Source organism: Monodon monoceros, unplaced genomic scaffold, assembly GCF_005190385.1.
Source record: "Monodon monoceros isolate NGI ecotype Baffin Bay Population unplaced genomic scaffold, NGI_Narwhal_1 Super_Scaffold_13, whole genome shotgun sequence".
NCBI lineage: Eukaryota > Metazoa > Chordata > Mammalia > Artiodactyla > Monodontidae > Monodon > Monodon monoceros.
In genome coordinates, this window is record NW_021703769.1 from 62,541,585 (window position 1) to 62,569,523 (window position 27,939).

The window sequence follows — 27,939 nt, forward strand, 5'->3', positions numbered from 1 at the left end:
GCAGCCACTCTGCTTCTCTGGGCTTCATTTTCTCCCTTTGAAAAACGAAGTGGTTGAATGACATGATCTCCAAATGCCTTCCCATTCTGATGCTTCATGCTTCGGGACCAGACAGTGTGACAGAGGAAGAGAGTTTAAAAGACAGAGAGATGGAGAGGGACAAAAGCAAGCAGTGAGATACCAAATAGGCCACAGGGCGCCTTAGTTTTTTAATTCCACGTGGTTCCTAATAGCAGTTTTGACCTTCCCGTCCCCAACTTCAGCCTTTAGCAGCCAATTTGGACTTCCAGCTCCCGCTGCTAAGAGATGGCATAAAGGCAAACTGGTACTTTAATAGCTGCCAAATTGGTCCTGACTGTTCCTATAATTAAATCAAGGGGAGTGTTGTGTTCACTGTATTTCCTTGCTTTCCTCCAAAAATGAAGTAGCTAGATATATTGAAAGACATATAGCACAGTTATCAGTTTCCCAGATAACCTCTGCAGGCCTAAAAGAAGTAAGTGTCCTGAAGAAGCAGGTCTTGGCAAACATCCCCAGGAACTCCTGGGTTCTGCTCGGGGAGTATTGGAGAAGTTTCCCAAATCTCGGCAGCCTGATCAAGGCTCAGGGTGTAGGGACAGGCCCCTTACGGGGAGATGGAAAGGGAAAATCATTTCCCTCATTCCCAGCCGGAATAGAGTTTCCTCTGGGAATTTCCCAGCCTTGATTGGTCTAAGTTCTCCAAATAATTCAAGGTCACCAGGGCCCCAGTGCTTAGGCCTGGGCCAGAGTGTGGTGTGGTGTTAAGAGCACGGGCAATGGAGTCCAGACACCTGTGCCAAAATGCCAGCTCTGCCGTATGACAGCCAGGGGACTTTGACAAATGGCTTTGACTCTCCATGTCTTCATGTCCTCTTCTTTATAAGATCCGGACAGTGATGTGGGGATCGTGGAGGACTGAGTATCCTCGCTGACCACAGGAAGTGCCGAGCCAGGCGCTTTCGAGTTGTGTTATCCTCTTTTAAAGAGCACAACTGAGGCTTGCAGAGTTGCTTTAACTTGCCCAGGGTCCCACACAGCTGGCATTGGAGTCTGGTTAGGTCTGACTTTTATCCCCCCATGATTAGTGACTGCATCTGAGAGGACCTGTTGTTTTCAGTTCTTGGAGTGTGTGGATGAAAGAGCAAAGCTCTGCTGATTTTAAGCAGAATCATTTTTAAAGGAGCAAGAGAGGAAAATCAGTCTTCCCCCTACTTTCTAGAGTCACCCTATCCCAAAGTGTGTTCACAATCCACCAGTGATATGTGAGATTATTTTGGGGTGTTCATAAATGGGCATCATGGGAGAGTTAGTATTGATTTTATGTATATCAACTAAAATTTATATAATTAGCCCATCTAATCGATGATTTCATGGACATGATGCTTAGAATAAGACTAAGTTTAAAAGAAAACAGTTGAAGCTATCTAAAGTTGGTTTAGAAAAGAAATATTGAGGAAAGTCTCATACAGACATCATAAAACCTATAGCATAGCAGTTAAGAATCTGGGTCCTGGACCCCCACTGCCAGCGTTTGTATGCTGAGCGCTCACTAGGTGTGTGGCCTTGGGTAAGTTACATCAATCACTTGTGCTTCAGTTTCCTCATCTGTAAAATGGGAATAATGATAATAAAACCAATCTCATAGAATTGCTGCAAGAATTAAATGAGTGAATATGTGAGTAAGCTCTTGGAATAGTTAGTTGCGCAAATTAAGTTGATGATGGTGGTGATGTTGATAGTGGTGATGGTGACAACAGTGGAAAAGCCTTGAAGATGGTATATATACACGTGATTAATGTTTTCAAAACACTTTCTACAACTCTTAGAGAAACAGCTAGCATTTCAAATGTTAGAAGACTAGACCAGAAGGAAGCTAGGAGGGGTCCCAGCCCTCAGGTCAGAAGTGGCATAAACAAGTTTCTTCCTGTTCCCTGGTCTGGGGCCCACCTGCTAGAGGCGGCAGTCCCTCGCTGGGCACCAGAATGGCAGCTAAAGCAGCTTCAGCAGCTTCTTCTCTCTGACATTGAACTAATCTTCAGGCCCAAACCTCTCTTGATGTATAAATAGGCAATTGTTTAACCAAAAGTTGTCAAATCCATCGAGAGCCTGGCCAGGAACCCTCCTCTAAGCAAGTCTGCTTTCAGGGGGCCCTTTGGTGCCAACTTGCTTATCAGGAGAAGAGCTCTCTCCCCATCTGTCTCCTAGTACCATGATTGATGGGAGGAGGTAATTAATATCTCATCTCCAATGGGGAAAGCAGATTGCATTTCCCGCTTGCTTTTCTTAAACCCAACCGGTGAGTTTATCCCTGTTTGCATGTTCACTTTATTTAATCCAGTTATGGGCGCCATGTCAAAATAAAGCTTGGCATCACACAGGCACCCATACAAGGCTGTGTACACAGACGCTCTGTGGGCCTCCGTATGAGTTTTGAGGTCGACCTTCAATCTTTTCTTTTTTCAAAACAATGCATGTCAAAGGTGGACCAAAGGCTAGAAGGACGATATGTGCGGTGTCATCTCTGAGACGTAGAGCATGATTTTTTATTTCCTTCTTTTCTTTCTTTTTGTGTTCCATGCCTTCTATGGAGGAACTGCATTATTATTATTTTTTTTTTTTGGTACGCGGGCCTCTCACTGTTGTGGCCTCTCCTGCTGCGGAGCACAGGCTCCAGACGCGCAGGCTCAGCGGCCATGGCTCACGGGCCCAGCCGCTCCGCGGCACGCGGGATCTTCCCAGACCGGGGCACGAACCCGTGTCCCCTGCATCGGCAGGCGGACTCTCAACCACTGTGCCACCAGAGAAGCCCCCTTTACTTTTACAATAAGAACAGAAGGCAGTAGACATTGTTTTTAAATATGTGTGAAATAGGGAAAATCAGTTAGCCCTCAATGGACCTTTAGACTCTTGGAGGTGCAAGCTGATTTGGGCCCATGTGAAGAGCATGGGCCACCAAGCCTGGGATTCTCAGTTCCAGGATTTGGGCCCCTAACTCTGCATTTCTGCTCAGGCTGGGTTTTTTTCCATTCCTGAATGTCAAAACCAAGTCAGCTCTCTTTGCCCAGGGCATGTGTAATGATAGAGTTTACTGTGTTCCAGAGACTGTCCCAAATGCCTTAGAGATATTAATTCTTTCAATTTTCACAACAATCCCATGGTGTAAGTACAGTCATTATCATGCCCATTTTCCAGATAGGGACACTGAGGCTAGAGAGATTAAACAACACACAGCTTGGGAACGGGGAAAGAGACTCGAACCCAGGCAGTCTGGCTCCAGAGTCTACATTCCTAGCCACTGTGCTATACCATTTCCCTAAGTATGTTCATTGTGGAGTTCCCTGCCATGTCCAGGCCACGTGTACTTATGGCTGATACATTCCTTCCACCAATCAGGTCAGAGTCTGCCTTTCCTGTGACTGGCCTCCTCTGGTGTGAGGTAGTGAAGCTGAGCTTCTCCCTGTAGCTTCCACTCCTACCACGTTAGCTTCTTTTCATTCATTTGGGCTCTTGCACACACTATTTCTGTCTCCTGTAAAGCTCTTCCCAAATTTCTTCAGATGACTGGTTCCTTCTCATGCTTCTTGTCAGTGCCACCTCTTCAGCAGAGTCTTCCCCAGTAGTCTCCACTAATTAAGCCCCTGTCTCTTTATTTTGTCATTGCACTCTAAGTTTTCCTGTATAACACTTCTCACAGACATCTAATTACATATTCATGTGTTTCATAGCTGTTTATGACTACTTACCTATTTACTAGAGCAGTGTTACAGTCTTGTGGCTAAGAGTGTGGAATCCAGAGCCTGACTGCTAAGGTGTGAATCCCTTCCTTGCCACTAACCAACTGTGTAGCCTTGGGAAAATTAGTTAACCTTTCTGTGTCTTTGTCCCTTCATTTGGAAAATGAACCCTCATAGGATTGTGGTGAAGATTAAATGAGAGAATATATATTAAGTACAAGGAACAGGACCTAGAAAGTAGCAAGTGCTCAATAAATGGTAAATATTATGGTTTTATTTTTCATCTTAGAAGAGAGAGGATAGGGATGATGTCTGTCTTCTTCACAACCATATCCTAAGCACAGAGACTTGGAGAGTTGCTGAATGAGCAAATACCCCGAGCCCCTTTTCTCTTCCAACTACTGCAGAGTTGGGGCCTGACAGCTGACTCCAGCCCAGCTTGGGAAGGGGCATAACCCACACTGGACATGTGAGAAATGGCCAACAGAGCCCCTGTGGAGCTGCCAAACTAGGAACCCAGTGACCTGAATCCTCACTGACTTGTGCCTTGGAAAGATGGGAGGGTTTTGTAATTTGTGGTTCTCAGACAGAATCAGGGTGCCCGTGTTGCTTGTCGCCCTCTACCACCACAGCTATGGGCATTGCTGAACTAAAATAATTGCAGGACATGGGTGCACTGTGAGGGCTTTGGGGCTTCTGTCCTTGGTGCTGAAAAGGCATTCTTCTCAGAGCATAAAGGGTTTCTCCTTAGCTGTGGAGGTGCCCTACACATGCCTGTCTACCAAATCCCAGAACAGAGAAGAGGACAGATAGAAGTTTTAATTTTCTGGCTTGATGAGGGGAAAAGTCAAGTATCTTGGTGAACACTTATTAAGCACTTACTAAGTGCCGAGCACTACGCTAAGCCCTCTCCATATATAATATAATCTCACTTAAACTCTCTGAGGCAGATATTATGACGATCGCCAGTTTCCATGTAAGAAGCTGAGGCATCCATGTTCAGGTCGCCCAAGGTTAGTGGCAAATCCAGGACTTGTACCAAATATTCTGGCTCCAGAGCCCAAAGTTTGGCCCCTGTGTGACATGGCTGTTTTGTGTGAGTCCATTCACATAGCTGGCTGATTCCATACACTGTGTTTTCATGCTTTGTTCCATGACTTTATTTTTAAACTAAAATGCTTAGGTTGTACTTAGGCTAAAGGAGTAATCTGGGTTCAGTGGGAGATCGCTGGAGAGAGAAATAGAAGAAGAGAAAATATTTTTCTAGGCTGTCTGACTTCAGATGACTTTGGATCACACGTCCTTTCTGAGTCTCGGTGTGTTGGGGTTTTTTATCTGTAAAATTAGTTATATTAGCTGATTGCTGAGATTCCTTCTTGCTCAAACATGCTGTAAAATCTGAGGGGCAGTGTTCCTCCTTTCAGAATTCATTACAGGACAAGACAGTTCTGGAATAATTCCACACTTGATGAATATACCGAGATTGTAGCCAGGGAATTAACTGAATTGAGAGACTTCTTCATTGTCTGCCCTTTCTGAGGCCATTTCCAAAGGCTACAGATACTTTCTTAACTGACCTCTTCTCCCATGGGGGAGATTCAGGACCCCTTGCCATCCTGCATCTGATTTCCTTTGATGCCCAACTGAGTAGATTTGGTCCTTGTGACATCCTAGTCGAAGCATATTTAGCTCTGACTTTGTTCCATATCGTGGCAGTAGAGAAAAATCTCAGGGAGGCAAACCATCCCTGAGAGCCCAGGAGGTAAAACCAAATGCAAACGATACCATGTTTGCCCTTAAGTAACCTATTCTGAAGACAGAAGCCCTTGTGAGGACTGGCTGAAAGCCTCTTCCAACTGGCAATGAGCCATTTTCTCTTAGTTCACTCATTTCTGGGCATTGTCTTTTTGAGGAAATAGAAGTTCTCAGATCCTTCATTTGGGTCCTTTTGGAGGGACCCTGGTGAATTGAGATGAAGAATGACAGAGTAGTTAAGCATTTGCATTGGATTCATCCAGACCTGGATTCAAGTCTAGGCCTGTTAGCTGTGTGACTTTGGAGAAATTACTTAACCTTCCTGTGATTCAGTTCCTTTGTCTGTCGAACGTGTGTTAGAAAAATCCGATACCTGGCTAACTAATGGCAGCTACTTCCTGATTGCCTGACAGACGTGGCTGTTACTGTTCCCTTTATTCATTCACTCAACAAATATTTATTGGGCACTGGCTGTATGTAGGCACTGTAGTAGAATACAGAGGTGATCAAAATCTCTGCCCTCTTGGGGCTTACATCCAGTAGTAGAAATAGGCAATAAACTAAATAAATATTTAGTTTGTTTATTATATTAGAAAGTGAAAAGTGCTATGGAGAAAAATAAAACACCCAAGGAGGATTGGGGAGGGATGGTGTCTCTATGAAAAAAAGAACTGATGGTTGGGTCAGCCCATTGCTTGGGTGAGGAGTGCTTCCTTTGCAAGGACCTTTGTAAACAATCACCCATCACAGGTCTGCAGCTGATTTGGGAACTTGTTAGGACAGGTGTCATGGAGCTCACCCTACAGGTGAGGAAACTGGCATTCAGAGAAGCTAAGCCAGCCCCACTTCTCAGTGAAAGCAGAGACAGCATTGGTACCAGATCCTCTTCATGTCTGCTCTTCTGTGGTATCACCTGTTGAGCCCAGTTCTACCAGGTAACCAGGTCAACTGGAAACAAAACTGAAGGGAGGGCAGCATCATTGGCCACCTTCTGTGAATTGGGCCCATTGCTGCAAATCTTCCCTCCATCCCTCAGGTGAGAGAGCCGTGCACCTTTTCCCGGTGAGCCAGCATTGATGACAACGCTCACCCAGGTGTTCACAAACTTACTATGGTTTCCGACCTTTACCTTTTCAAGTTATAGTAAATCCACAGGGAAGAATAAAAAGCAAATCACTGCTGAAACAGCTGATTCTTTTCGCCTGCTAGATACCCAGACTCTGGGCGTCTGCCACCTTATCTGAGTCCAGACCTAAGTTCCTGGTAGCCCCTTTCTGATACCTAGGCAATCTGTGGTCTCTGTTTACTCATAATTAACCAAAGCATGTGTTTGCAGCTTATCAGTTTTTGAAGGCAGTAAATACAGCGGCCAATCTCCCAACCCCGTGAATATTTCATTTTGGAGATTACTGCATAAATATTGTATTTGGATATTGCGGTCCGGGACATCACATTAAAATTGCAAGATGATGCTGTTATCCCATCTAATGGAACATGAAATTAAAAAGCTGCTCCACGGAAAGAAAAATTTTGCAAGTCGTCCCACCTGTATTTCTTCTCTCTCTCTCTCTTATTCTCAGTTGGTCTTGATTACCATGTAAGTTTTGATATAGAGTATGTAAAATTTAAAGTTTTAAACACAGTTAAGTGTGCCCACTGGACATTATCGTATAATTGGCACCAGCCAGAGTCGAGGTAGGATTTTATTTCCTCAGACTCGGCGGCTTCCTTCAGTGGGTCCGTTAGAGCCAAGTTTGGTGTCAGTGAGTGCTATGGTGAGTGTATTGAAAACCCTTCACCAGGTCGCTCCCCAGAGAGAACATGGCTTTGCTAACGAACTTGGATTTTGCACTAGGAAAGGTGTGTTAGGAAAAGAACAGGGCCAGGGACGCTGGACACGTGGGTCTTCTGGTCGGCTTCTGCCCTTGTTTGTATCCTCAGAAAAGTTGTCAGCCTTCTCTGGGCTCCCGTGCATCCGTCTAATGCTTGCCTCACACCTCTTGCTGAGCATAACAGAGGGACTTAGAGAACGTCACAACTGGAAAGTACCCTAGAGATTACCTAACCCAGCGTTATTGTGACTGGTGGTCTGTGGGCTGGATTCAGCCTAGGGATATGTCTTATTTAGCCAGAAATGCTTTTTTTAAGGGATTTGAGTGCTTTTCAGAAAATGCAGTCTCTACGTCTTTGCTAACTCCACCTACCCTGTTATCTTATACTAAGCCCCCCTCACAAACTTATATTGTTTGTCTGACCCCTGTAGACATTTAATTTTATAACCTAGACCTAGCCCAACTTTGTCAGTTTCCCATGGGGGAAACTGACTCAAGGTCATCATTTTCCAAATTCAGCCAGCTGGTTACTGGTAGAGCCACACTGCAATGTAGATGAAAAGCGCATTTTAGCAGAATTAAGTCCGTTCACTACCAGCATCATTGTTGTCACCATTTTTATTACACTAGCATCAGTTTGGTTAAGAATTAAATATATTACACCATCGTGCTCAGTGAGTGACCAATGTCAAGAAGCAGGTCCTCTATTTATGCAGAAGAAATTGCTAGGGATATGGGTTTATTAGTGAGGTTTCAGGCAGTTCCCTTTGGTGGATTTGTGGGAGGCCCAATGGGAGAGATTCTTTGTAGAATTCAGCATGACCAACAGGGTGGGACTGTCTTCAACTTCTATGCCCTGACGTCTGGTCATCACCATAGACCTTTCCTGAGCAGTTGCCTTGCACTCTTCCAGGACCTATATGGTAGGCAGAAAGGAGGAAGCCAAGATCAGTTCTAGTGAGCACAGCATCTACCTCGGAGGAGACAGGTAACTCTGATGTGAAGACAGAGATGAAGTCTGCCATGGAGGGACAAAGACCTCTAGACACACAATGGGGGATGCAGCCTGCTCTAGTGGAAGAGGTGGCATTAATGTGCCACAGCCATGGCTACCTGCCCTATGTGGAGCCTAAGAACATTTGCATTCATCACGGTAATGGTAAAGGTGAAATCATTCAGGAATGTATTAGTCAGGACTTTTTCAATTGCAAGTCACGGAATCCCATCTTAAAATGCCTTACGCACTTTACTGACAAGTCTGGGGGTGAATCAGGTATAGCAAGATCCAGGGTCTCAAGCAAAGTCATCAAGGCCTTGTCTGTCTGTCTCTCCCCCTCCCTTACTTCCTCCCTCCCTCCCTCCCATTCTCCGTTTCTCTTTTTTTTTGTCTTCTCTTCTATGTTACCTTCATGATCAGACAACCTCAATACTCATGGTGACAAGATGGCTGTCAGCAGCCCTCAGCTTGCATTCTTCCAGAAAAAAATCCCCTAGAAAAGCCCTCCTTCCTAGTATTTCCAGCAAAACTCCAGAACCTAGTCTCAGACTCAGCTTGAGGTGCTTGCGCGTCCATGAAGCAATTATGGCAGCCAAGCAGATGGAATACTCTGATTGACCAGGCTGAGTCGTGTTCCCACCCCTGGTGCTGGGGGTGAGGCAAGCCAAGTGAACTGAGAGTTGAGGGTGAGCAAGTGCCCAAAATAAAGTCAAGGTGTGGTTCCCAGACAATGGATGCTGGGCAGACAGAAACAAGGGAATGAAGCCCCGTTATTTGCTACCATGTGGAGGAACCCTGAAAACACGAAGCTAAGTGGAAGAGACTACAACTTGTGTGATTCTCTCTATAAGAAATATGCAGAATAGGTAAATCCATAGATGGATTGCCAGGGACTGGAGGGAAGGGGGAATGGGATGGGGGTCTCCTTTGGGGGTGACAGAATATTCTGAAACTAGAGATGACGATTGCACAACATCGTGAATGAACGAATGCCATTGAATTGTAGGCTTTAAAATGGTTGATTTTATGTTGCATGAGCTGGAGGGGCAGCAAGATCCCTGGGTGGGGAGACCTGTAGACTATAAACTCCCAACGAGATAACCAGCTCCTGAGGAGGAGGGACCATCCTCACTTCTCCTTGCCTCAAGGCCAGCACATGCCTGGCACATAGTAGGTGCGAAGTTAATGCTAACTGCAAATGAACTGAGAGTTTTGGCCAGAGAGCTTGGCTCTAGTTCTGTCTACCCTCCCAACACACCCACCTCACCAGCTCTTTGACCTTTGATTTCTGCATCTACAAATTAGGAAATGCCAATTCCACCCTGCCTGGCTTGCAGAATCCCGAGAGAGAGAGAGAGAGAGAGAGAGAGAGAGAGAGAGAGAGAGAGAGTGTGTGTGTGTGTGTGTGTGTGTGTGTGTGTGTGTGTCCCCTAGAGCAGGAGTTATTAATCTGAGGTTCAGGGGTCTGTGACTTTGAATAGGAAGAAAATGATCTTAATTTTCACTGAACTCTAACTGAAATCTAGCTAAATGTAGGCAAAACGTACGGTAACAAACCACCACAGTATTAGCAGTTACTGTTAGGAATCACATTTTTTTTTTTTTTGGCCATGCCACGTGACATATTGGATCTTAGTTCCCTAACCAGGGATCGAACACATGCCCCCTGCATTGGAAGCACGGAGTCTTAACCACTGAACCGCCAGGAAAGGCCCAGGAATCACATATTTTCAAATCGCATTATAATTGATGCATCCACTTCTAAATGTCATATATGCTCACCTCTTCTTCAAAATTACAGTAGATTTTAGACCTACTATAAGACCTTGTGATTAAATGTGTTAAAAAGGAAACACATGTAATTATCATAAATGTGGTGTTTTAAAAAATATTTTGTAATACTCATTTTAATGTGTGAATCAAGAATCATGTGAATTACTATATCATCACTTTGGTGTTTTTGAAAATATTTTGTAACCCTGTGTATTTTTGTTGTATGCATTTAAAAGCATTATTCTGCAATGGGATAAATTGGGAATATGGGATTAACAGATACACACTGCTATGTGTAAAACAGATGAACAACAAGGATTTACTGTATAGCACAGGGAACTATATTCAATATCCTGTAATAAGCTATAAAGGAAAAGAATCTGAAATATATATATGTGTGTATATATATATATGTGTGTGTGTGTGTGTGTGTGTGTGTGTATATATGAGAATCACTTTGCTGTACACCTGAAACTAACACTATATTGTAAATCAACTATACTTAATTTACTAATTAATTTTTAAAAATAAATTAAAAAAATAAAAGCATTATTCTGAGATGAGGGTCCATAGGCTGTATTCACCAAACTGCCAAGGCACCCATGGCATGAAAAGGTGATTTCAGGAGTTCTCCAAAGAGGAAGCAGATGTAGCGGATGATCACTGCCATCTAATTGTGCTGGGTGGACAAGTCTCCTAAGCTCTCTGAGCTGTGTCCTCATCTGTGAAATGGGCATAATAATAGTACCTACCTCATAGGGTTATAGACACCAGCCTCACTTGTGAAGATCAAGTGAAAAACTACACACAGAGCCCCTAGCGCTGTACCTAGCACACAGTAAGTACTCAATAAATGCCTTTATTGCCGAGACTGTGCCATTTCATTTGGACTCTAGGTGGCGGCGCTCTTTCAGGGCTAAGCACTACTTTGTCTTGCCCAGGTTCATCCGGAAACAGGGCCTGGACCGGCTCTTTCTGGAGTGTGATGCCCACATGTGGCGCCTGGGGGACCGGCGGATCCCAGAGGGCATTGCCGTGGATGGCGGCTCAGATTGGTTCCTGCTAAACCGGAAGTTTGTTGAGTATGTGACGTTCTCCACAGACGATCTGGTGACCAAAATGAAGCAATTCTACTCCTACACCCTGCTTCCTGCAGAGGTGAGTATCCAGGAAAAAATCCCTGAGAAAGGCAGGGGTTGGCTCTAGCCTTTGGAGCAAAGTGGATGCTGAATTTTTGCTGAATTTTTGGCAAAGCCACGCAGGGTTCAATACGTTTTCCTCCAAACATCCAGAGGAAGATGGGGAACTGTTTTGGCTACCAGGGACCTTTCTGTCACAGCAGGGCCCCTGGTCCCCTCCAGTCTACATAGAGGTTGTTATGGAGTAGATGCACAGTGCTGCCACCAGCAATCTAGACAACATCTTTAAAGATGTAAAGTAAAAAAGGCAGTTCTTCCTCAAGACACTTGGCTCCCATTGGTCATAAAACCATCACCATATACTGATTTTGTTAGAACAAGACACTTTATTGCCATTTTTCAGAAAACTGTTATTTATATAAATACAAAGCTCTCATACCTACAATAGCAATGGTGCCCCCTAGAATTGTGCAGTGTGTAACCTGCACAACTGTATATGCTGGCTTTTTCAGGAAACACCCACATCAACTTTTCACAGATCCTTCACATTTACCAATCCTGTAATAACTTTTCAACACCAAGAATTCCTTTTCTAATTTTGAATAGTATTCTATCATTCCCTGACAGACAGTAGTTTTGGCCTCATCAGTCACACCAGAAATTCCAGTGATCCCAAAGCCAGGGCTCCTGTTGGGTTTGCACTAGCCCCCTGCATTGACAGTCACTGTGTCCAAATGCTTGGGACTCGGCATTTCCTGTCGGCTTTTGGAAGTATTTGAAAAGCTCTAGGAAGTCTGTCACCACTTTTCAGACCTCAGGATGGGAAACTGTCTTAGTTCAGGGTGCTAAAACAAAATACAATAAAATGGATGTACTTATTATAGTTTTGGAGGCTAGAAGTCCTTGATCAGGGTGCCAGCATGGTCAGGTGAGATCCCTCTTCTGGGTTGCAGGCTGACTACTGACAGTCCTTGCTGTGTCCTCACATGACAGAAGGGGTGAGGGTCCCCTTTATAAGGGCACTAATCCCATTCATGAGGACCCCACCCTCATGATTTAATCACCTCCCAAAGGCACCACCTCCTCACACTGTCACATTGGGGGTTAGGATTTCAAACTATGAATTTTGGGGGGACACAAACATTCAGTCCATTTCAGAAGTCCTATTGTGTAAGATTGCAGGGTATTCTGAAACAGCCCCAGCCCTGTCTGGAAACGGGTAGGGACTCAGTGCTGAAGTGTTGCCCCTGACATGCCAGCGGCCTTCTTATCAGACCTGAACTGAGAGATTCTAGATTAGCTCCCTGACCTCCAGTTCACTTTCACCCTAATTTCCAACTTCAGAAAATTCCAGAGCTGGTTCTGTTTCTATTGAGCCTGCAACACCTCCCATGAATGGTCCACCATTCCTGGCTGTGCCCCATCTCTGGACCACTCAGATTGTGTGTTTCTAGGCCAGACAAGACAGTGCAACTCATTTGATGGTTTCCACATCCCTCACCGACATCTGGGGCAAGGCCAAGCTCTGAGTAAGGATGACTGCCCACTTCAATCCTGAGGGATGATGGGCTTGTCATCACTGGGCCAGGTTTTGCTATTCTGCACACATGTTAAGTAATCAGCTTTTAATCCTATTTCAGCAAAAATCACCTTTTCCATCAAGTCTGATAACCTCCTCATCCATTGTCTTGCAGGGAATTTCTGTATCATTACAAAAGGACACAGGGCAATGGATAATTGGGTACTTTCCCTCACTGCTTGATGGAGAATATGTGCCTCTCTGGGCTTGTAGACAATTCAAGCTTAAAATGCAGGTTCACAGGCATGTCATTTAACATCATAAGAAGGGCAGCTGGGGTGTGGATAGAGCCTCATTTTGTCCACTCACCCATTGAGAAGAGACTGTTTGGGGCTTTGGCTGTTTAATCAAGGTGCCCGTCCCAATGCTGGTTCTCTCTGTCCCAACCATCCCCCACTTCCCAACGCACACAGGCACTGTACACTCCAGCATCCCTGTTAGATCCCACCTCCTCCATCCCAGCCTTTCTGTCCTGCCCTTCTCCCAGACCACCTCCAGGGGACCAGTTTAGAAGAAATCTGAAGGCTGTGCCATGAATTTGTAACAGGAAGACACGTGTTCCCCAACAGCTTTCCCTAGGAAGCAGAGAGCAGGGGAGAACGTATCTGCCTGGTATCTGAGGTTGTTATAAAACAGTTGTCCAAATAGAAGTCTCTCTCTCTCTCTCTCTCTCTCTCTCACACACACACACACACACACACACACACACACACCCCGTCTCTCTCTCTTTCAGCAGCTCCAACTATGTGTCTCTCCTCTGGTCTCTCTTTTCACTCTCAACATTGCCTCTTTCTCAGATTCCTAGGAGAGGTTGACCAAGCCTCAGGAATAGGGGGAGATTACGGCACCTGGTTCAGCACCACGGACAGTGGGAAGCCCAATGGACCCCCACCTCCTCCCCTCCCAGTGTTGTAGTCGCTACTCCAGTGACTAGGGCAGGAGGGCATCCGTGATTCTGGCCGCCCTCTCCCAGGAGTGAAATTCCAGAGCTTCAGTCTTTGTTTTCAAGATATCTCAGACCTGAGTCTCTTTGGTTTCAGGTCTAACTATTTACAAAATCAAGAGCCCTTTTGGCCCAGGGTTTTCTAGAAACTTGTCCCAGTGTTTTTCTCTGGTCCCAATGTGTTGACATACCCTAAGGGAATTTCTCTCTCTGCTGAGCGGACAGAGGATGTCCTGGGTGATAAGAGATGTCTTGGAATCAGTTTCTAGGCTGCTGGGGAGAGACATCTTAGAGAAACACTCGGAGCAGTAACTTCTAAGCAGCATTAAGCCACCCTGGACAAAACCTCCAGGGTACCCTTGGTTGGCCTGGACTGGCACTGACTCCATTTGCAGAGAGAACAGCTGAGTCTCCAGGAGAGTCCCTTCACTGCCAGGTGGCCCTCGGGAAGGACCCCTCACCCCAGCCCACTCGAGGAAGGCTGGACGAGGTCTCAGGTTGGCCCCTCTCTGCCCCGCAGTCCTTCTTCCACACGGTCCTGGAGAACAGTCCCCACTGCGACACCATGGTGGACAACAACCTGCGCATCACCAACTGGAACCGCAAGCTGGGCTGCAAGTGCCAGTACAAGCACATCGTGGACTGGTGCGGCTGCTCCCCCAACGACTTCAAGCCGCAGGACTTTCACCGCTTCCAGGTGAGCCGCGCCTTCCAGCCAGCGTCTGCAGGCATCCAAGGCAGCCCTGCAGGTCACTGGATCCTGCACTTTCCAACCCTGGTTCTTTTTTTTTCTTTTTTTTGGCGGTACACGGGCCTCTCACTGCCGTGGCCTCTCCCGTTGCGGAGCACAGGCTCCGGACACGCAGGCTCAGCGGCCATGGCTCACGGGCCCAGCCGCTCCGCGGTATGTGGGATCTTCCCGGACCAGGGCACGAACCCACATCCCCTGCATCGGTAGGCAGACTCTCAACCACTGCGCCACCAGGGAAGCCCCCCCAACCCTGGTTCTTGATGATAATCATAACAACGTCAACAGTAGCCAACGTTTATTGATCACTAACACCATGCAAGGGATGTTCTAACCACTTTCCCTGTATTGACCCATTAACCCCACAACAGCCTTAGAAGATACATACATACATACATAATTAGTCCATTTTAGAGATAGGGAAACTGAGGCAGAGAACGTTCTGTTAACTTTATGCAAGGTCACATAGCCCAATATATCTGTTTCCAAAGGCCATACTTGTATCCATTTCTCTATACTGCCTTTCAATCAGAATCTCCTGAAATATTTGTTAAAAATATATTTCTGGGGGCTTCCCTGGTGGTGCAGTGGTTGAGAGTCTACCTGCCGATGCAGGGGACACGGATTCGTGCCCCGGTCCGGGAAGATCCCACATGCCGCAGGGCAGCTGGACCCGTGAGCCATGGCCACTGAGCCTGCGCGTCCGGAGCCTGTGCTCCACAATGGGAGAGGCCACAACAGTGAGAGGCCCGCATACCGCCAAAAAAAAAAAATATATATATATATATATATTGCTGGGTACAAACTTGATTAGAGGGCAGAATTTCTCAACCTCAGCACTCTTGACATTGTGGCTGGATAATTCTATGTTGGGATGAGGGGGCTGTAGGATGTTTAGCAGCTTCCCTGGCCTCTACCCACTAGGTGCCAGGAGCACCTCCCCATGTTGTGATAACCAGGGACGTCCCCAGATGCTGCCTAATGTCCCCTGTGGGGATCCAGTAGCACCCTGCAGTTACGACAACCAGGAATGTCTTCAGACATCGCCAGCTGTCCACTGGTGGCAAACTCATCCCCATTTGAGAGCTTTTGATCTCCAGTGTGGTCCAGGAATTTTTATTTTTAATATATTACACTTTGAGAAATTCTGATGAGCAGACAAGTTTGTAAAACACCGCGCTCTGTGAACTTTAAAGGAGGAACAAGAAGAAATGTTATTGCCTTCACAGGTATCTCTGCAAGGCCCATCGATTCATAGTTCTGGGGAGAGCAGAGACAGGAGGGTGGCCAGTGCCCCATCTGCTTCCCGTGAGCACCAAGGGTGCCTTGGACCCCAGACCTATTCAGGATGGCAACCTCCTTCCACCCCGTGCGAGCATACCTCCCACTCCCTTTAGGCCAGTACCCTGAGTTCTTCCTCCTCTCCGCCTCACCATGCCCAGCCTCAACTGCCCAGAGCACAAACAGAAGGCTACAAAGTGGTTAAACAAGTCACTTTGAGGTCACTAGAGCCACCACATGGAGATGATGTGCTGCTTCCCAAACCACAAACGTTGGGGAGGGATTGGGGGGGACAACAGTGCCAGGCTGGTAACCCAGTCCAAGGTGCCCCTGCTGCCTTTCTCTGGTACATAACGGAAATGTCCAGGGAGGACACGGACTGCCCCGTGAAGCTTCCACCCTCGTAGCCTGGTTCCTCGGAGTGTGGTCCACAGACCAGCAGCAGCAGCATCACTAGGGAACTTGTTGGAAATGCAGAATCTCTGCTGCTCCTGACCTGCTGAGTCAGAATCTGCATCGTAACGAGACCCCCAAGCACCTAGGAGGCTATTCTGTTTGAGAAGCGTGGGGTACGGGTCTGTTCTATCCCAGACTGTGTGCCTGGTCCTCTGTGGGCGTTGGCTTCACCCGGTAGAAATCATCTCCATTGTGCAGGTGGGGAGACCAAGGCACAGAGGCAGGGACTTGCTTGTCCGTGGACATGCAGCTTGTGGAGTGGTAGGGTGGGAGGTCCCACACAGGTGTTTCCAGTTCCAGACCTGAGCTTTTTCCACCAGACCCCGCTGCCAGCCTGGTCTCATGCCTGGTCGGGTGCAGAATACACAGCAGGTTTCATGCCATCATTCTTATTTCCTCAAGGTTCCTACCGAACATCTTTCGCCTGCGCAAGCAGTTACTGCAATAAGTATTCTTTAGGTCCATTTTGGTGGCAGATTGAGAGCTACCCGGGGGCCTCCTCAAACCCATGTTAATTGAGGCATGAACCTGGGTGACATTTTAGTTCCATTGTCCGTGCAGAAAGGATCTGCTGAGCAGAAAGAGGGTGGCGAGGGGAATATTTGACCTATTCAAAAGAGAAAATAGAGAAGAATTCCCACTTGCGTAGAGGACCAGTCATCACCCTCATTGCAAAGGACCTTCATCATTTAGAGCAAGAAGCCGGGTGATTCTTGGGTGCACTGCCCCTCTGGGGCCACTCCTGGGCGCCGGCACTTGTATTCCAGTCCCAGCATCCTGGGGACATCGTGGTCTCTGATAAAGATGAGCTGACATAGAGACTGAGTTACATGCTCACAGCTCTTTAATTCGCAGTAAACAAAGATCAAGAATATCCCCCAACATCTAGACTCAAGAAACTGCTGCCTGCGTGGAACTTTTGAGCTCTTGTTGAAAGAGCTCCGAGGAAGAGAACTGTAAATATAGAAATGTGCCCTTTAGGAGCTCCAGCTATGATCAGAGAATCTCGGGAGGAGAAAGGAGGCTGCCCTGCCACTGAGTCTGGTTCTCTGCCTCCGGAAAATGAAGACTTGGAAGCCCCTGGTAGCAGGCTTAAGGGTGTAGTGATAATAGTCACATACTCGTAGCTGCTAACACCGTGTGCCAGACTCTATGCTAAGTACCCATATTATTATACCCATTTTAAGGATGGGGAAACTGAGGCCCTGGATGACTTGCCCAAAGACATACACAGCTTGAAAGATGCAGAATGAGGATTTGAACCTACATGGTCTGGCTCTTTTCAGTGCTGCTATAAGGGAACTGACCTGACCCCTTCACCACAGAGAAGGGGGTGTGGTTCCCAAGGGTCATGAAGCAGAGAGCAGATGGGATGTTCCAAATACTAACAAGGGTTTTTGTTATTGAGGCTTCGAGTTCCCCCAACTAGCAGTGTGATCCTAGGATGATGCAGAAGAAAGAGCTTGGGTTTTAGAGTCATCGGATCTGGGTTCAAATCTTACAACTGTGTGAGTTTGTACATGTCACTTGCCCTCTCCAAGCTCAGTTTCCTCATCTGTAAAATGGGAATCGTAACACCTGCTTTGCAGAGTTACGAGGATTAGAGTTGGGAGGATTAGAGGTAATGACAAAATGCAGTGCGCTGTATATAGCACGTGCTCAGGAGTTTTTATTGACATTATTGTTGCTATTAATCCACTGCAGTGAGAACAATGCTAGACCCAAATTAAGGTCAATAATTACACTAGATCAGAGGCTCCTCAAGGGAGCGGTCTGTGTTTTAATTGTTTCCGTAGCGCTAGACCAGAGGTCAGCAAACTACAGCCCCTGGGCTAAATCCAGCCCACTACCTGTATTTGTAAATGACGCGCTTTTGGAGCACAGCCGCACCGCATGCCCGTTCACTTACCTGTTTGCGGCTGCTTTCACACTATGACAGCAGACTTGAGTAGTTGCAAAGCTGGAAATACTTACTGTCTGGCCTTTTGCTGAAAAGGTTTATTGATCTCTGCCCCAGACCATAGTTTTAGACCTGGTAGATAATAAGGGCTCAGTATTTTATTTCTCTAACCCTTGATGCTGTATCTGAATCCTGGCTCTGCCATTACCTTGCTGTGTGACCTTAGTTAAGTAAGTCCCTTTCTTCTCTGGGACTCAGCCTCCTTGAAAATTTGGTTTACATAAATGGTTCTCAAACACTGCAGCATAATCACCCGGGAGGCTTTTTTTGGATACGGATTCCTAAACCTCATCTTCAGAGATGTTGGTTCAGTAGGTCGGCGGGAAGGACTCCGCAGTCTCCACAGGTGGCTCTGATGTGCAGCCAGGTCAGGTGTCCTTCGCATTATCCTCAAACCCTAGTGAGCAAATGAACCACCTTCAGAGCCTGTGAAGAATACAGATTTCTAAGCCCCACTCCTAAAGATTCCGATCAGTAAATCCAGGGTGTTCCTTGTGAGTCTGTAAGTCAGTTACAATGCCCAGGAGGCAATAGGGAATGGTAGGGACTGTGGTGAGCCAAAAACCCCATGCCCATCTAAAGGGACAGGTGCCATTCAGCTTTAACTACTTAAAGGAATGTAGGAACATGGGGCCAGATCATTTCTGTTCAGAGGGAAACCAAAAGTTGCTTCTGTAAACTCTTCTACCTTTTAAATGTTGTCAGCTAATTCAATTTTAAAACATTCTTCTGGACAACTAAAATATATCCGTAAGAGGTATTAGACCTCCAGCTAAATGATTTCTGAGATCCATCGCAGCTATAAACATCTAGGATATAATTTATTTCACAGATATTTAAGTGATGCTTACTACATGTCCATCATTGCTTTAAATGCTTTACAAATGTTAACTCATTCAATCCTAACACCCTTTTTACAGATAAGGAAACTGAGAACAGAGAGGGCAGTAAGTGTCAGAGCTGGGATGTGGATCCAGGCAGGCTGGCTGCAGAGCCCGGCTCCTAAATACCCACCTACCCTCATCCCCACTTGCTGACATTGTTCTTTTGATTTCATGAGCGCAGCAGACAGCCCGGCCCACCTTCTTTGCCCGCAAGTTCGAAGCCGTGGTGAATCAGGAAATCATTGGGCAGCTGGACTATTACCTGTATGGGAACTACCCCGCGGGCACCCCGGGCCTCCGCGCATACTGGGAGAATGTCTACGATGAGCCTGACGGCATCCACAGCCTGAACGACGTGACACTGACCTTGTATCATTCCTTCTCCCGCCTGGGCCTCCGCCGGGCAGAGCTGTTGCTGCACGACGCCGGGGAGAACAGCTGCAGGTGAGCCAGGGAGCAGGGGGACCAGGGATGAGGGAACGTCCTCCTCTGTAGGGGCTGCGGCTCCACCCAAGCTTCTCCCTAAAATCATCCACGCAGACATCCCAGCGTTCAGAGCATTTCCTGTCTAAGCCTTCGTCACCCTTTTACCTTCTCAGGATAGCAGATCTAATGTTTACCTAATTATTTCCTTTCTGTGGACTCATTCTTTGTGCTAAATATATGTATTTTAGAAGGAAGCTTTATGTCACCGTATTAGGTAGTTATTTTTGTTCCACATGGGAAGTAATCATGAAAATACAGAACTTTTTTTTTTACTTTTTATTATGGAAAATGTCAAATATACACCAAATAGAGAGAAAAGTGTAACCCCATCTCTCATCACCAGCTCTAGCAATTACCAGCTCCCGGCCAATGCAGTTTCATCTGCGCCTTCACTCACCTTCCCCTCGTCCCAGATCAGTTTGATTGAAGCAAATCCCATAAATATTTTATCTCTGAAAATTCACTCCTTTTTAAAATGTAACCATACTATCATTGTTACACCAAAAAACATAACCAAAAACATCACAAAAAGGCAGAACTATTATTTAAAATGTTCATGTACCCTTTAGAATCGTCTCATCTACCGCTAGTGGGTACCAGTTGACACTTCAGGAAAGAATGTTCTAGAATATATGAATAGAAGACGGAAGGTGGGAAAACGATTCAACATAGCCCCATCTCTCCCCTGCCTTTCCCTAAGCCAGCCAACCCTTCTCATTTTGTGTGCCTTCTCTTCCGTTCTCTAGCAATGTACATTGCAGACATTTCCACGATGACAACAAGGATTTGGTGTCCTGCTTCTTTCGCTCGGCATTATAATACTAGCCCGTCTTCTCCTTGCTGCTCTGCAGCTTCCTTAAGGATAATGACCCTTTTTTTTTTTTTTTTTTTTGCGGTACGCGGGCCTCTCACCATCGTGGCCTCTCCCGCCGCGGAGCACAGGCTCCGGACACGCAGGCTCAGCGGCCACGGCTCACGGGCCCAGCCGCTCCGCGGCATGTGGGATCTTCCCGGACCGGGGCAGGAACCCACGTCCCCTGCATCGGCAGGCGGACTGTCAACCACTGCACCACCAGGGAAGCCCTAATGACCGTTTTTAATGCCACTAGTATTCCACTGAGTAGGAATTCCGGAGTTTGCTTAATTCAGCCCTTTCCTGTTGCTATTGTCAGTAATGGACCATTGTACATAATGTTCTGATGAATATCTTTTTGCAGAAAGCCTCTTTTATCCCCCTTCTCTTTTCCGATTATTTCCTGAGGATGGGTTCCCAGAAGTACCTCTAGCCACTCTCCTTCTCCTTCTTGTTCTGCCTCCCACCTTCCTCTTTAAACAACAAAGAAAAGAAAGTATTAATATCAGTCTTTCCCCACTGAGCCTTCTGTGTCCCTCCCTGCCCCGCTCTTCCCTCTTCTCAAGAACAGAAGAAAGAGAGGAAAGGAACCATTTTGTTCCCTAAAACTCTGAAAACATGGGGCCCCATGCATGGATTTCCACAGGGCTGCAACAGTTTTTCCCTCAGCCTTCCCTCTCCTCTCCCTGCAGGTTCTGATTTAGTTAAAAGGGAGACCAGAATGGGTTAGGAACCCAGGACCTGCCATTTGAACTCCACTCTACTTACTAGCTATTGACCTTGGACAAGTCATGAACCTCTCAGAGCCTCAGTTTTCTCACCTGTAAAATGGGAGTAATCATAAGCCTTACAGCGTATGGTGTTGTGAGGTTTAAAGGGGATAATCCTCCAAAACTACCTTATGAGTTATGTATTATTATTATTATCCCCATTTTAACAGTATTTTACATATGAAGTGCTTGGTACGTGTTTATGCTGTTGTTGATATCTTAGTTGCCAATATTCTTAAACTGCCAAAAGCAGCCAATAGGGAGCCGGCTGTGCTCCATCACTGGTTACATGAACTGTTCATCGCTTCCTCTGCGCTGTTCTTTGCTGACCGTCCCCACCGTCCCCACTCATTCTACCTTTTCCCAGTCTTCCAGGGTCATCTCAGGTGCCACATCCTCTGTGAAACTTGCTAAGAGCTCCCCTGATAGCCCACCCCGTGCCTCTCCTGAGCCCAAAGTAGCCTCCAACACTACCCCTGCGCTTAGCAGCAGTGTCTTGGATCAAGGCCGTTGGTGAATGTCTTTTCCCCCTGCTAGTCCGGGGTTAGAATCCCTGGCCAAGGAACCACATATGTGTCCCCAGTAGATGGCACAGTGCCCAATGCTTGGGAGGCAAATGCCGTTTAAGAGTAGTTTTAATCCCAGGCTTCATAGCATTTATAAGGTAAATAATCTTATAGAAAATTTCAAAAGATTCCTCCAATTGATTTATAGTTGTTGAAATTTTTACCTGGTATTTGTTTTGGGATTAAGCAAGCCATCAAGTTGCCTCAGGCCTGGAATCCTTTGGCTTCTACCACATTTTTTATTATAATGGAACCATTGTGCCTCGCTGTGGGAAAAGCCAATATATATTTATGAATATGAGCTTGCAAATAAATCAGGACAAAGGACCCTTGTCCCAAAGGCAAAAAAGAGTAAATTTCTACCCCTGGGCTATCTGGGGAAACAGCAAGTGAAAACTTTATTTCAGGAGTCTCATTTTCTCTGGGCATTTCATGCAAATTGTGTCTTTCTAGTCTATAGTATAACCTTTCATAAAAATAATGTTTATTGATTTTTTCCTCATTAGGTAATAACATTTGTTCATTGCAGAAAATCTCAAAATGGCAGTTTGAAAGTTTTCTTGTGAGCCCTATCCAGAGATAAGGATGTCAGTATTTTATTACATGTCCTCAAATTCAAATGCCATCAGGACCAGGCAGGAAGCATGTATCCTCAGCGCAGGGTGGGCTGACCTGTAAACCAGGGACCCCCGCCGGGGCCCCGGTGCTGAACGCCAGCATATCCTTGCCCTCCGGCACATTCCTTGTAGGAATGTACCTTTGGAGTTGCCAGTCACATCTCCTGAATTTTCAAGACAAATCAGAAATCCACATTTTTGTGCGAGCCTCCTAAATTTTTTAATACCCACCTCATTTAAATAAGAAGTAAAAACACCTTTGGGCCAAGTGAATGCACCTGAGGCATCCTTTAGGTTCTATTGTATTGCACCTGGCATCTTGTTACAACTCCCTTCTTAGTCTTAATTACTTAATTACCATATAGAGTCTAGAGGAGGTACCAGTGGGCTTTGTGTTCAGTCCTGGGTTACAGGTTCCCTAGATGTACCTTAGAAGCAAAGGGTTCAAGAGAAAATCCTTCTAGAATCTTCCCTCAAACAGTAAGTATGGATTGAGCACCTACCATGTGGCAGGCTGTGTTAGGCACTGGGTGCTCAGCCATGACCCAGACAGACCAGGTCCCGAGCTCAAGGCCCTCCCATGCTAGTGTGAAAGCAGGCTGTACCCCAGCTCACAGAAACAAGAACAAAAGATCTATGGAGAATGAAGAATGAAGATAAACTCAAGTAACAGCAGTGAGCTGGTGACTTAAGTTCAGGGGTCAAGGAAGGTCTCTCTGAGACGGTAACATTTAAGCAAAATAAGAGACAACCATGCAACCATAAGAGGAAAAGAGCATCTCCAGCAGAGAGAATGTCCTATGCAAAGGCCCTGAGGTGAAAATGAGCTTAGCATGTTCAAGAATCCAAAATAAGGTCCACGTGGGGCTTCCCTGGTGGCGCAGTGGTTGAGAGTCCACCTGCCGATGCAGGGGACACGGGTTCGTGCCCCGGTCCGGGAAGATCCCACATGCCGCGGAGCGGCTGGGCCCGTGAGCCATGGCCGCTGAGCCTGCGCGTCCGAAGCCTGTGCTCCGCAACGGGAGAGGCCACAGCAGTGAGAGGCCCGCGTACCGAAAAAAAAGGTCCACGTGGCTAGAAGGTGGTAGGTTGGGACGGAGGGAAACAGTGAGGCTAGAGAAAGAGGTAGGAGTTTTAGACCAGGTAAGGAGTCTGGGTTTTACCCAAGCATAAGCAAAACCCCTTGCAGTATTTAAGGAAGGGACGATGCATATTGCTACTATGAGAATCAGTTATAGCAGACAAAAGTAGGAGGAAGACGAGTAAGGACGCTTCTGCAAAGGTCCAGCAAGACGTGATGTTGGCTTGGACCAAGATGCTGGCGGTGCATAGGGCAGTAGAGGATGGATTCAGGTGGAGAAAACAGGACTTCTTGGAAGAAGATAAGGGAAAGCGAGCAACCCAAGATTAACTCCCAGATTTCTGGGGCACTTGACCATTGCTTGTTTGCCTGACCCCTTAGCAGCGCCCCATACAACTGACCACCGCCTTCTGGAAACACTTTCTTCTTTTAACTCCCATGACAATCCGTCCTGCTTTTCTTCCACCTTTACTAGTCAAACACTGACGACCTTACAGAACAAACACTGACGACCTATTATTTACCTATTGCAATAATGTCGTGTAACAAGCCCCAAATCAGTGCTTTGAAACGATAAGCATTTACAGAGCCTTCAAGTTTGCAGGTGAGCTGGGCAGTTCTCCTGGGCTCAGCTGGCCTCTCTCCTGCATCTGCAGCCAGCTGTAGGTCTTGGCTGGGAGTGGTTGGCGGATCTAGGATGGCTTCGGCTGGGATACCCGGGGTGGCTCTGCTCTGCTCTGAGTGTCTCATCCCTCCACAGGCTACTCTAGGTGTGCTCTCATGGTGATCACAGAAAAGCAAGAGAGAGAGTGGAAATGTGCCAGGCTACTTGGGGCCCTGGCTCAGAACTGGCATGATACATCCCCCTCTTCTGGCCAAAGCAGATTTGAGATGGGGGAATAGACTCACCTCATCGGTGCAAGGAAACCTACAGAGTCACATGGGAAAGAGACAGGAGAGGTGACAAATTGCAGACATTAATGCAGGCAACCCCAGGACACTTTCACAGTGCCATCTGTGCTGTCCACAATCGTCACTAGCCACGAGGAGACATTAAGTCTAAATTAACTACAATTTAAAATGCAGTTCCTCGGTTTCACCAGCCACATTTCGAGTGCTCGGTTGTCAGAAGTGGCTGAGGCTACTGAACTGAACTGCACAGATGCAGAACATTCCATCATGGCAGTGAGTTCTGCAGCACACTCCAGAGGGAGCGTTTTCTGCTTCCAAAGTCCAGACCAAAGTGGACTTGCGTGGGCCGGGAATGCCCAGCAAGCAGTCTGAAGACAGTGCAGGTTTTTTTTCTCAAAGCCCCGAAGGCATCCGATAACAAGGCAGTGATTTCAGGAGATGCGTAACACAGGAAGGCGGCTTCCCTAACTGTTATAATCAGACATAAAGATTTAAACTCCAGAGCAGGACCAGAGGAAAGGAAGGCTGAGAGGGACAGTGATTTGTGGAATGCTGTCATTAAGGAACCACAAGCACCCTCTAAGTACCACGCGCCTTACATACTGCAGAAGCCGACAGCTTTTCATTTCACAAGTAGGAAGGACAAAGAACTGGGCTCGTCCAGGCTCCTCCCTCCTTCTCTCTTCACTCCCCCCTCCTCTGGGCATCTCTGCTTCGCTTCCCTGCCCCTTTCAGCGAGAAGCCTTTGTGGATCAAAGGCATGCATCTTAAAACGAGCTACCTACTTGTGTATGTAAGAATTTATCTCAGTTTGGCAATAATTTTTAAGGACCATACCCAGTGCCACTGGTAAGGACAGTGAGGTGTAAATCAGTACAACCTTTCTGATAAACTTGGGCAGCAGACATCAAGAGCCCCTTGGAGATTAGAGAGGAAGAAAGATGTTCCCCAAAACATTTTTGCTCAAGGATGGTTAATGCAGCATTGTTTAGAATGGCAAAAAATTAGAAACCAGTTGAACACCCAATGATGGGGAACTTTCTCTATAATATAATAATACCATATTTGGTATTATATTTCCATATCATGGTATTACATACAATGGAAGAATGTATACACACACACGCAAAAATCATGTTTTCAGAGACTATTCAAAGACATGATAATGCACAGGAAATACTATGAAGCAAGAGCAGGATATAGCCAGTGTGTATATTATGGTCCCAGCTATATAGGATTTATGTAAATATGTGTGTAGAAAATAAGGCTGAAAAGAAATATGTCACGATGACATTGTTTGCACACTGCTGTCGCTTCTCAGTACCTAGCACTGGAGGGTCAATGAATGTCTGTGAATTGACATCATCTATGGAAAGAAGCATCAAAAGTAGTCGTTTTTATTTTCTTGATTGTGCTTTCATACAGTCAGCATGTTTTACATTTATGATCAGCAAAAAGTTACTGTTAACAGTTATTGAGATCATAGAATCACAGGGAGCAGCTTTCAGGAACACAGTGAGCTTTGTATAAAATGGGGATTATTTTAAAGACAGGACCAGCGTGATGGGTGGGGAACCCCACTGTGATCCAACACACGTCCAGCCCTGACCCATGAGCTTGCATGAGCCTGTGCATGTTTTTCAGGTACTATCCAATGGGCCACCCAGCCTCTGTCCACCTCTACTTCCTTGCTGACCGTTTCCAGGGCTTTCTGATCAAGCATCATGCTACCAATCTGGCCGTGAGCAAACTCGAGACCCTGGAGACATGGGTGATGCCAAAGAAAGTCTTCAAGATCGCCAGCCCACCCAGCGACTTTGGGAGGCTTCAGTTTTCTGAGGTAAGAGGCCAGAAACTACCACACGACATCCCCTCTGGCAGTCCACTTGCTGGGTTCTGTTTCTGCTCTGACACTTGTAGTTGGAGCTGGAGGAGAAGAGGACTTGAAGAGGCCTAAAGGTAAGCTGGCCCTGTGCCTGGAGAAGGTTCAGGGTGGTCAATATCAGTGCACCAACCAACCTGGAGCTTTGGTATATTTTTATAGTAGAACTTCTATTCCTTTTCATTTTTCACCCTAACCAGTGATTCCTCCTAAACCTATGTTAGTAATAAACCAGGAACAAACCAGTTTCCTAATGAAGTTGTGGCATTAGTCCCATCTTACAGATTAGAGAACTGAGGCCTATAGAGAGTCAGTGATTTTCTGGATCGTAGCTAGGAAGCAGAAGAGCTCAACATCGAATCCAGGTCTCTTAAGCCACAAATCCCATGCTTAATTGTGCTTTTGTTTCCCCAGTTCCTAACACAGGGTTTAACTCAAAGTAAGCACCAGATCAGTCATTGAATAGTTGAGTGAATGGATGCATGCGTGCATGGAGGGATGAACAGAGGTGTCAGTGGACGGACAGATGGTCTGATGCATGGATCCATGGAATGCAGTTCCCACCTCCCCAGGACCGCATTGGCTTTTAGTTATTTTTCTGCCTGGGGAGATGGATTCATCTAACACCACCCTTGTAACATCAGCCCCACCTCGAGACCTGAAAGGCCCAACATGATCTGGCCTCTGTCTGCTTCTCCAGACTCATCCAGGACCACTCTTCTTCCCGCTCACTCTTCTTGCATCTTTGTCAAACATGCCAAGTTTGTTCCTGCCTCGGGCTTGACACATGGTGATCCTCCTTCCTAGAATACTGTCCCCCAGGTTTTCACCTTTTTTGTTGTCGTTGTTCATTCTGATCTAAGTCCAAATAGCGCACCTTCGGAGAAGCCTTCCGTGCCCACCCACTTATGCCACATTTCTACACCCACCACATCCCTATTTTATTTTTTTCTTAGCATTTACCATCTCAAATGATCTTGTTGATTTCTCTGATCACTTGGTGATTGTCTGCAAGAGAGCAGAGATTGCAGCACTGGCTCACTGCTGTGCCCTCAGCACGTACAAGAGCACAGCCTTCGTAGATGCTGAACAGGATTTCTGAATGAGTGAGTGTATGTGCTTGGGTAGTGATGCTGCTGGGAAAGGGAGACATGATCAAGCTTGGTGAGCGTTGCCCGCACAAAATTCCAGCACCCGATTTCTAACTTCCCCACGTCAGCAAGAAGCTAAAGAGGTGATTCATTCCCGGAGTTCAACATCCCCAATGTGTTTGGCTGCTGGGTTAGGGATGAAGAATCCTGTTTTAGAATATGGAGAATCTTGAAGGTCAGGAGTAGGGTGGGAGGAAGTGTCTGAGTTGCTTCCATTTTCCTTGCTGGTCCTTTTCCAGTCCCTCTGGCCCCGCCTGGCCGACCTGTGCCCGACTGGATGGGCACTGAACAGGCACGGGTGGAAGTTTCTTGTTCAGCCACGATTTTCAGTTAAGGCTCCAAATGGATTGGCTGGATCCGAGCTGCCATGGGAGCCCACTCCATAAATTACTGGCGTCAGGGGGCAATTAGACGCTGTCCCAGTTGGATTCTGTGCTGGGGGCCCAAGAGGCCAATCGAAGACATTAATGTCCCATTGGGGAGATGGATGCCTGGTGGCTGGGCTCTCCCTGTCTGTCA

The 27,939-nt window shown here is 46.5% G+C and overlaps 1 protein-coding gene across 2 annotated transcripts in view; it reads left to right on the forward strand.

Annotated features, from left to right (window-relative positions):
• XYLT1 (xylosyltransferase 1) overlaps positions 1-27,939 on the forward strand; it is a 300,528-nt gene that overhangs the window by 257,057 nt on the left and 15,532 nt on the right. For both annotated transcript variants that reach the window (XM_029221895.1, XM_029221896.1), the window contains 4 exons: positions 11,054-11,270; positions 14,294-14,470; positions 19,284-19,546; positions 26,032-26,227. In XM_029221895.1, coding sequence (XP_029077728.1) covers positions 11,054-11,270; positions 14,294-14,470; positions 19,284-19,546; positions 26,032-26,227 — 853 coding nt within the window. The remainder of the gene's footprint in view (positions 1-11,053; positions 11,271-14,293; positions 14,471-19,283; positions 19,547-26,031; positions 26,228-27,939) is intronic.